This window comes from Lactuca serriola, chromosome 8 (genome assembly GCF_051521515.1).
Source record: "Lactuca serriola cultivar US96UC23 chromosome 8, Lser_US96UC23_V15, whole genome shotgun sequence".
Taxonomy (NCBI): Eukaryota; Viridiplantae; Streptophyta; class Magnoliopsida; order Asterales; family Asteraceae; genus Lactuca; species Lactuca serriola.
Window position 1 is genome coordinate 131,802,420 of NC_136415.1, and position 11,151 is coordinate 131,813,570.

At 34.2% G+C, this 11,151-nt stretch overlaps 1 protein-coding gene across 1 annotated transcript; it reads right to left on the reverse strand.

The window, feature by feature from the left end:
• Positions 1–308: 308 nt before the first annotated feature.
• Positions 309–3,403, reverse strand: LOC145065817 (IQ domain-containing protein IQM1-like). Its single transcript, XM_079012906.1, has 7 exons — positions 3,007–3,403; positions 2,190–2,681; positions 1,876–2,056; positions 1,601–1,777; positions 1,280–1,510; positions 1,089–1,190; positions 309–1,003 (listed from the first exon to the last, which is right to left on the reverse strand). Exons 2-7 carry the CDS (start codon positions 2,663–2,665, stop codon positions 548–550), a joined length of 1,623 nt encoding a protein of 540 aa, XP_078869032.1. The 5' UTR covers positions 2,666–2,681; positions 3,007–3,403; the 3' UTR covers positions 309–547.
• Positions 3,404–11,151: the final 7,748 nt, after the last annotated feature.

Below are 11,151 nucleotides of genomic sequence, written 5' to 3' on the forward strand. Positions count from 1 at the left end.
CAATACATTGTGAATACCATTAATAATTTCAATGGATTGTGGATACCATTAATAGTTTTTTGGTCAATAACCTTAATTCATTAGTTACTTCTAAAAAGGGATCCACATTGCTATGTTGTCTTTTATATTCAAAATATATCTAATATAAAAAGATGTCTTTTTTATGTTTCAAAAGATTTTTATACGGTGTTCACCCTAATTAGATATCTCAAGATCATACTCTATTATGTTAGGTCCACTATTGTATCTCAAGATCATACTCTATTATTATGTTAGGTCCACTGTGGTACAGTGACTTGAACAAAAAATAAACCAACAATATTCTTTTATTCATTAGAAATTTATCAGATTTCTTTACAAAGAGATGAAATAATATGACTAACAAAAACCCAACTACCAAAAACCGTATGCAACAATAGTGGAGGTCAACTAGAGTAAAGAAAAAAAAATCGATAGTCAAGGTTATGGTTGTAGGTCCTATCTCTATTTATATAGAACCCACACTTTTATTTATTTTTTCAAGTTATAAATTCTTAACTCTGTTAGCTTAGCTAGTGGCAGCTATGGGAGTCCTAGGACTCGGTAGTCCCATGTATGAAAGCCGTGGTGAGAGCCGAACCTTTGGGCTTGGCCTTGGAGATGGGATCGGGCCATAATTTGCAAAGTTCCCAGGAACAACCCGAGGAGATAAGTTGACTTGTTCTAGGGCTCGAGATTGTAGCTCAGCTGGATAATCCCGAAGGCAACCGATACGGGGCCCGATTCCGGATGACCACTTGCATGACAGACGATTAGCCAAATTATAATGCATCGGGCTCGCCTTGACACCCATGCTTGGTGCACTTGTACGCTCAACATTGGTAGGTGTACGAAGAATGTCAATGGGTTCTTGATGCGGAATAACAAGTGGTTTAGGTTTTGATTCGGGTTCAGGTTCGGTTTTAGGTTCGTCTACCTTAAATGAAAAGCCGATGCTGACATTATCATCGTCAACCGAACATCTCTGCATTAAAAGTTGTAATCAGAATCCAAATGCTGCACAAAATATACAAGTATTTAATGCATACAAATTGGATATGTAAATATACCTTTACATCCGTGAGATCAACATGATTTTCCTCTAAGAAGCTAATGAATTCCCTGAAATTTTCTTCCGTCGGGAGATAGTGACCACTGTATGGCCAAATAGCCTGAAAAATCAACCGGAAAAAGTGAGTTTTACAAACATAAATCATAAATCCCGAATCTTTGAGTGAAAACACGCATTAACGAGTTGTACCTCGAGAACACCGCCATGTGCGACTAATCGTCCGGCGGCTGTGGTGGCACCACCTGCTAGAAAACTGGAATGCTGGAAAAGGCCCTTCTTCTTCTGACCAACGTACAAGTTTCTTGAGGTGCTTAGGACAAAGATCCATTTGGAACCCTCGATGGTTTCCAAAAGTAAACCAGTTTGCCGGAAAACAAGCTTCCCGCCTTCAACAATAACTTCATATGCTTCCCTTTCGTTCTGTTGAAAAAAAGATTGTTAATTAACAAATGGAAAATTTACATGTTTTGGACACAAATTGATCGTGGAAATTGGAATGAGATCACTTACAGGTCCCAAGTATTTGATGCATTGACGCTGTAGATGAGCCCTCGGACACTTCTCGAGGTTTACTTCTTTACCATCTCCGACGTCCAACCAGTAGAAGAAAGGTTGGCAGCTTTCACTTTCGAACCAGAGATCGTAGTAAATGTGCAGGTTGTGGCCATAACGATGGCGTGGGTCAATCTGCAAGTCGAAGAAGATCGATTGATTATGAGCAAATCTTTAAAAGTTTTGATAAAAATCCAACAAAGGAAAAGTTGACTGGGTGTTTGGATGCTTACAGCTTCGAGCCAATGTTGCAAGGCGAGTTTTTGAGCCTTTTCGTTCTTTGACAGACCCTTTCCGACTTTAGCAGCCCTAGTGCGAGCCCGGGCCCACCGTGAAACTGCGGTTTCGTGTTTCTCGACGTTGAAAAAAGACACCGAGCTTCGATCTAAAGCAGCAAAATCCAAAGCTTTCCACCTGCAATTGCAACACATCATCATCATATGTTTCAAAAAAAAAAAACTAACTAAACACGAATAGTTTGACCTTCGCAATTTCAAAAGTCAAACTGTATCTACATTTTGGACAAGTTGAAGTCTAGAAAACTAACCATAGTTCCTCAGCGACAACAGCACCATCGGCTAGGTTTCTTCGAGTTCGATAACTCTTGTATACTTTCTGAACTCTAGTAGCTGCATCGTTGAGTTCACTAACTGGCCTTGGCGAAAAGAACACAGCAGGTTCAGGGAGGAGGTTTGTGCCCGTTCCATGATTCGGGTTCTCGGGTTCGGGTTTTCTAATGTCATGAACCAAGTTCTTGAATGAAAGGGTGGTTTCAAGCATGATCTTTAATGGTTCACAGCTCTTTAAACTGATTGAGTTCCTTCTTTTACTTCTAGGACTTGAATCTTGTGAATCAGTAGAGGTTTTTGAGATTCGTTCGGATTCGGATTCTGATTCGGGTTTTTTGAAACTATTGGTTCGTAATCGGTTTTCGAGGTTATCAAGATCGTAAGGTAGATCTAAGAAACCATGTCTCAAGATTACTTCCCAAGCTGATGATAACAGTGACAAGGATAAACCCATAACAGTTAAAGATCACCTGCAAGATTTTAACATAATTAATTAGTTTTTAAATTGATGTCAAGAACAGAAAGATGTCAAATAATTGAACAAAGAGACAAACTTTTTTTCGTCTATACATGTAATAATTGAACAAATCAACCCAAATTCGCTGAAGACGATAACACAGCCCCAAGTGGCATAAGAATAAAGAACAAAAAACAAACACAAGCAAACACACATCTCCTTTCAAAAAGATACAACTTTTTCAGCATATCATGGGAGCCAATTAAAAAACGAAGAACAACCACTAAACTATTAGCGAAAATGAATCAAACCCAGAAACTAAAACTAAAAATACTCACCTTTTGTAAACACTGGTTATGTTTCTTTTGTTCTTGAATAAAGAAAATAGAGTTGAAGGTCTTGTTTCCTGCTTGTATGACTGATGAATTGATGATGAGAATGACAACCTCTCACCCTTGCCTATTTATACGAAACCCCTTGTGGAAATTATATAAGACACGTCTTTGAATTTTTTAAATTGTGCAAAAGATTGACCAAAGAATTTTTTTATAAGTAGTTTGATTTGATTCTGAGTTATGTGAATCAAAATTCAAACCTAGGTGCACGTTTTTGATGATTCAACGCTTTAGAATTTGGAATGCACTTTAGATATTGTAGAAAGTTTGCCTCTTTTGGCTCTTTATCTGTGTATGGATTTGAAGATGGAGATATACATACGTATATGTATATGTATATATATAAATCTTGAAAGATGGGAGAAAGAATGGTCAAAGAAAGCAAGCCATTTATGAGGTTCCATGAAAGATCAAAAACTATCAAATTTATGTGGGGGACACTGAGTGAATATTTACGTATTATTGTGGTTACTGTTTTTTTCAATTGGATAAAATGAATAAAATAATTAACATAAAAATTTATTTGAAAAGCCTAAAGAATGGAAAACACATGAATTAATATAAAACCAATAAGTTCATTTATTGGAGATTCTAGACGAACAAACGATGGCAGATTATGAAAATTAATAATCGAAATAAATTTTGATTTGATTTTATAAAATTCTATGTTGATTTTAGTTGTGAAGTTAGGAATGATGTTGAAAGCTTGAGGTTCCTCGTCAATGGCGGAAACAGGGGAGTAGCGAACTGTTGCAAGCATGAGGACAAATGCATTTGGCGAGTCAAGATTTTCCAATTTTGACTTTTCATAATTGATTATTTTCGATTTTTTAATAGGTATTCCACATCTTATGATGTAAAATTAACGATTATAAAATTACAGTTTTTTTAATAAATATCGTGTTTTATCTTACCTTGTATTGAATGTGTACGAGATCGTTAATGGGAATAGATAATGCTAAATTAAATTTTCAACAGAATCAGATGGTGTCAAAAAAAATTTCTTAAGTAGAAGGTTTAGAAAAACTGTACATTGTATTTTTTTTTACTAATTAATTAGGTGTGAGACCCGTGTGCTACACGGATTAATTTAAAAAAAAAAAGATTAAATTTTAAATTAAAATGTAAACATAAAATATTTATTAATATATAATTTTAAAATAAGAAAAGAAGAAACTTATTTATTGCAATTTAATATCATATATATGATATTTAATATTTTACATATATAAGTAGATGACTTTAATTATAAAAATTGAAAAAAATCAAAAATTAACAAGTGGATAATATTTATTTCAAAAATACCACAAAATGACAAGTGTCAAAACTCATAAGAGATTGACATGTGACAAAAAAAACCTTCATTTATTAAGGAGGATTATATTTTAAAATAAGAAAGGAAGAAACTTATTTATTGCAATTTAATATCATATATATGATATTTAATACTTTACATATATAAGTAGATGACTTTAATTATAAAAATTGAAACAAATAAAAAATTAACAAATGGATAATATTTATTTTAAAAATACCACAAAATGACAAGTGTCAAAACTCATGAGAGATTGACATGTGGCAAAAAAAACCTTTATTTATTAAGGAGGATTAAGCCAATCTATATCTTATTTATAGTTACTAGTTTGGAAGCTTGTTGTCTCATTCATATACACAGGTAAGACAGCAATCATATGTTTAAAAATGTTATATTTTAAAACTCTATAAAATATAAATTATTATATAAAAAAATATATTATATATAATCAAATCACTTTTGTTATAGGGTGTGAACGCTATAAAGAATTCAAAAGGGTGCTATAAAGATTTCAGGATGGTGGACTAATGTGAACAATTCATTCTTCGGAAATAGTAATATAAATTTTTTTTGTTTATATAGGACTGTGAATCAATAAAATAATAACCGTAAAATTTTCATATATAAATATCTGTTATCATCGTAATAACAAAGAATCAAGATAGCCTAAGCATTATACAATAGCCAAATTATAAGCAACAACAGAAACCTAAATAGACTAAAAAAATATAGAGTTTACAATATGTTTACCGTCCAAGCCAACAAAATAAAATAAACCAACTATATATAAAATGAAAGTATACAATGTTCAAAGTTGTACCAATATATAACCTATTAAGTCTTTGTGCTTGAAAACCCTACTTGTGGACCTTGCTCTTGCTTTCTATAATACTAGGGCATTCTTCTATGACTTGTAACATGTACCACACAAGTCAAGTTACGCTAAGCAGCTTTAAGGTTTTAAAAAAAACCAAATAATATAAAGATCATGATGTTGGAAACCTAAGCTGCAATGCAAAACAATACGTCGACATCTCACGTCTCCATAGTGGTAGATCGGCAAACCTCACCAATAGACACATCATTGACCACAGATAGACAAATTCAATCTTCCATTGAACTATCATTGGCCACCGGTGGATAGATCAAACCCTCCCAACGGTCATGCATAGTACCTTGTCATGTTGGTTTAGCAGATTTGGAAGTCATTATTGTATGTTTTGTTTCCTTTTATGCATGAACTAATAACATAAAAACACTTTATGTTAACGAAAGCCACAAAATTTTAGATAAAAATTCTATTGTGTCTATTAAATTCCTAGGGCTTGGAGTTCTTATGAAAAAGTTTGTTTAACATTAAAATAACTAAGTTTGTTAGTATTATTTAAAGTCTAAGAGAATTTTGATAAATTTCAGAACAGGGATTGTTCGTATTGTTCTCCATGTTCATCATATGGTCGAATGTGGAAGGTCTTGTGAAGCTTAAAATTATCAACATTCTAAGTGTATAGGCGAACAACCAATGTTTATCAGTCTATGATTTGTATAATATAAAAAATAAGAGGCAATATATCATGACCAATTGATATGACGTCATGATTGAATACTTATGATAATTGGTACAAAAGCTTGAGTTCCAAATGAGCTCACCTACCGAGGATGTTAGATTTGAATCGACTTCCCTACATGACAAGTGTAACATCTAGGTCCTTAAGTTGTTTAATTCCTTAATTTATAAGTTTTGGAGGGGTCACTATAGCATCCGATTATCAAGTATCTCCATTTTAGCCCTTAACCTTTTTGATTTTGCACAATTGGTCCCATTTAGTTGAGTTTCACATTTCATCTCGTACGTTGGACGTAAATGTGGGTACGTGCAACATACTCAAGTTATCCGTTGCATGATTTGAAGCTGGGGGTTGTGGTGTTTGCCCTCAAGATTTGGCGACATTACCTTTATGGGGTCCGTTGTACCATTTACACGAATCACAAGAGTCTAAGGTATTTGATGGATCAGCCGAATTTGAACAAGATGTAGCGTAGGTGGTTGGATGTGGTGAGGCAGAGGGAACCTACTATTGTAAATTGTGATATATCCTTTAATTTAGAATTAGAAGTAAGGGCCTTATAGTCCTTTTGATATAATTTTTTATTTATAATAATTTAAGATTATAAAAAAGAATTATAAATTAATAAAAATCATTAAAAAAAATAGATTTTGGGTAAATATGATATTTTAAAACATTAAGAAGGGCAAATATGATATTTAGATTTTAGACCGGGCAAATATGATATTTTAATGTTTAATAAGGGCATACACGAAATTTTATTCATGAGTTTAAATGTGCTTTGTGGTGATTAGCTACCTAATTTCTTGATTAAGTAAAAATCCTCAAATTAGCAAGCAACAAGTGATTTTTGTGTTAGTTTTATTTACTTCACACGATCATAAAAACATTCTCTCCAACATGAAAATGAAAGCATTTGACTCCTCTTGGATTTGGTGACTTTTTGGTTCTTAATGTTAGTTGACTTTCACTAATTACATGCTTAGTGGAAATTGTGATTTTGACTAAGGAAATTGTTATGAGCTTCTATAACCATTTTAACAACTAAGAAAAGTCTAGGTAATCTCAAGCTTCTTGGATTACTATAGCCAAATTAAGGATTTAAAACAAGTATTGCACCATTGGATTCTAATGATATGTTCATCAAAAGTCAAAGTAAGGAAACCTTAAGTCAACCATCTTTCTCTTATTGATTTTACATCAAACTTTTATTTTTGTTGAATTGTCCATTTACATCTTAGTTTAATTCTAGTTTTGTTTCAAGTATTTTAAAAGACCAAAACCCCCATTTTTATTTTTATTTTTATTTTACAAGTATTTTTACAAATAGATTTTCATGGAGTTATAAAATTGAACCAATCTCCGTGGATTCAACCATTTTACCACTATACACTATTTTAGTGTAAAAGATTTAGGCTTATTAATTTTGTTGGCCTCGACAACCACCAAATTTTGGCGTTGTTGCCGGGGATTGGTTTATTTTTAATCAATTTGTTTCTCTATGCCTATATCTCATTGTATAGGTATTCTAATCTACAATCCCGAATTTGAAAAAAAAAAGTATGGCTTGGGAATGAACACTCCTTGCATTGAAGATCAAATTTCTGAGCTAGCTCAGTTATTTATGATGATTGAAAGTGACCAAAGTGTGCAGCTAATGTCTCTTCTTTGCGATTTTTGCGCCCAAAATGGACATCATTCCGACATGTGTCCATATTTACAAGGAAGATGGGAAGAAGTGCAAGAGAAGGGAAGCTACTACTGGTCAAACCAATGGAGTTATGATCATCCTCAACATGATCAATGGTGGGAAAACAACCAAGATTGGGGAAATAACCAATACAAAAACCCATACCAAGCTTGGGGAAATAGCCAATACCAAGTAACTCTACAGTTACAACAACCATATCCTTACCCTCCTCAACAAACTGAAACTCTAAGCATATCTTTAGAGGACATTGTGAAAAGCATTTGCACTTCTACACAGATTTTCCAGGAAACAACCTAAGCTAGCCTCAAAACCTTAGAGCAACAAATAACACAACTTACTCAATCAATGAGTATAATGGAAGCTCAAGACAAACTACCATCTGAGGAGAGCCCATCACATAGCTCATGTTCCATTCCTTTGAACGATAAGAATTTTTTTGATGGCCCAAGAGTGTTATATGAAGAAGAGGAAAAAGAAGTAGAACTGGAAGAGGCTGTCATAGAGGATGAATAAATTGAGAAAGTTGTCAATGAAACTATAGATGAAGTAATAGGGGTTAACGAAAGAGAAGTTGAGTCACCCACTACCATTGAGAAACTAACTCTAGTGGTAGAACAACCACATGATCCGGAAACGATAAATCTATCGGACCCTTCAAAGATTATGTATCCCTAGAGAGAAGATACCCAACCGGTCATCTACTCAACCACCATGTCAAAGAGGGAAGATTTTCGTCATGATACTGAACAAGTACAAAAAAGAATGTGGTTGGATGATTACTATTTTCAAAGGTCTAAGTCCGGTATGGTTCTCTCATAAAAAGAAAGTCAAATACAAAAAAAAAGTTCCAATGGAGGTGTGGAAATTAAAAAATGTCGACATGGGGCAAATTTACAAGGGTAATGGGCATCGACTGAAGCCGTTCTATGAAGGTTTTGATTCAAATGTCCAAAATGTTGTACAATTGGATGCCCCACAGTGTTAAAGTGAAGTTTGGAGGCATCTTGTCATAGACGTTAAAGAAGGGCATTTTTGGAAAGCATTGTGCTTTCATGTTTTTAAATTCGAATAAAGAAGTTTGAAGATGTTTTTGGGATCCTCAAGGAGCTATATCTGAAGGAATTAAGTGTTTTCATATGTTCGTGGCCTTCCAATCCAAGAAAATGCGAAGAAATAGAAAAAATGAAGCAAAAAAGATGACCAGGAAATATAGGTTGCGTGGGCGCGTGCTGTTGCACAGGTGGTCAGCGCATGTATGTTGCACGAGCGCGTGCTACTGTGCGGGTAGTCTACACGGGTGGACCTGATCGAATGGAGATGCTCACAAAAATCAACAAATTTAACTGATAGGTCTGCACGGCCGCACCCCCCTTCTGCGCGACCCACGTGCCCCCTAGACCATTGTTGACGATTTTTTACCATCATTGACCATATCTTTAAGTGGGTTGACTTGTTGACTTTCGTTAACCATATGACCTATGAATGCAACCTTCTTTTTCATTTTTCCCTTGTGTTCATCAAGTTCTTCCCTCAAACTTGTAGGGTTTTAGTATACTACAACATCCTATGGTGCACATACAACCCTAAATGCTTTGGATCTATGTTTTATCTAATTATACATGCAATATTGTTTCCAAAGCATTAAGCCTACAACTAGCATACAGTTGATATAAACAACATGGAATTGAGTTGTAGAGTTACCTCTTTGTTGTAGCTTGTAGAACTTCTTAAGTTTGGCCTTTAAGAACTTAGTGCCCCAAATGTTGCACCTCAAATGGAATCACAACACACCTAGAACAAATGAGACTTTTGAGAGAGTACTTCTTGCACCAATATCGGCTCATGGAACTCCAAGGATCACTAGTGTATCTAGTTGCCAATTTTGGAGGCTAAGGGGTTTCTTATATAGTGTGGCAAGATTAGGGTTACACCATGTAAATCTTAATGTGCATGAACTTCCATATTCCTTAGGCTCCATGGGTTTAAACCCCCATGGATCATCCATGGGTTGCAACATTGGTTTAGCCCAACCTAAAGAATCATGGACCATTGGCCCACACCATAAGAATGAATGATTTACCAAATCAATATCCATATATTTAATTAGTCTCTTTTGATCACACAATTAATTCCAAATTATTTATTGATCAATACTAATTAAATAATATGATTTCATGTTAATATATTAGAACTTATAATATATTAACAAATCATAAATAACCTCTTCTCAAAAGTCCATCCTATCAAATTGTCCTAGTGATATGCAACCCAAATCGACCATGCTACTCTCGGGTCAAGTACATACCAATTATTTTTATGGGCTTATACACCTAATCCAACACTCTCCCACTTGGATAAGTCTAATAACTATTATTGCAAGTATGGCTCCACAACCCGACTAGCAATCGTAGCTCTTACAAGTCGTTATCGAACTCTGACCTAGTCAATGACGTGTCCATTAGATAAGGGATCATATATTCCTTCATTCTAAATATAATATGGACCGAGACATGGATTATAATCATTCTCTCTGTCCATCAGTTGTTTCCCGATTTCTGATTTATGACGACTAACTAATTGAACAAATCAAATCAGCCCAGGCTTGGCCAAGCAATTAGGGTTGTCATAACTAAATCATCGAGGGGCCCACATATTTCGTTTTTATCCCCTTAAGGGTAAAAGGAATAGATAAACTTTGACCCAAATGTTTGCTTGTACATGCTCACCAAATTACATACAACAATACATTTTATAACACCAATTTACTGGTTCGTTTATATATGTCAATGTGCAACTGACTTGTAAACTACAACTCACATGTCTAGGTTTCAAGAATATAAGATATTATCGTCTCAAAATCACTCGTGATAAAATCCATGAAGTGATTCAGATGAGCGTGGGTTGAATCCAATACTCGAATCTTATTCCAGGAGTACTCACGAATATTGCAGCTATGTCTAAAACACCTAGACAAGCTACAAACTCATTCATGATAGTCTTGCCTCAATACCTACTTCCAAAGTATGATCGATTATGGATGGTTTGAATGAACTAGTTATTCGGGAAGTCAAAACATGCAAAGTGAAACACAATAATAATACTAATCCTATATGGCCCCAAAACTTTTAAGTACCATATTGATTAATCATTATTCATTGTATAATGTTTTGTATAATCAACTTAATACTTGAATTAAAAGAATAGTTGTCCCACGCTCCAAGCATGCACAATATGTTTATTTATGATCCTTACTTTGTGAAATAGATCAATTGACAACATTTCAATGATGCTCATTTCACAATTCCAAATCCTTACTGTAAATGTAAGAATATCAAATTTTTGCCATTTACTGTAATCTGTTAGATTCTAAACTTATATGCAATGATCCTCTTGTAATGAGTATGCACAAAAGTCACAGAGACTTGGCATCAAACATTACAAAGTATTCCAATGGAGATCAATTCCCTGGAAACGAAGTCTCAAATTTAAAGTAC

Coding starts and splice junctions, on each gene's coding strand:
- LOC145065817 (XM_079012906.1), bottom strand. CDS start 2,665: ATGGGTTTATCCTTGTCACTGTTATCATCAGCTTGGGAAGTAATCTTG. Junction 1,778..1,875: donor TGCAACATTGGCTCGAAGCT/GTAAGCATCCAA, acceptor TTCGACTTGCAG/ATTGACCCACGCCATCGTTA. Junction 1,511..1,600: donor GCATCAAATACTTGGGACCT/GTAAGTGATCTC, acceptor TTTTTTCAACAG/AACGAAAGGGAAGCATATGA.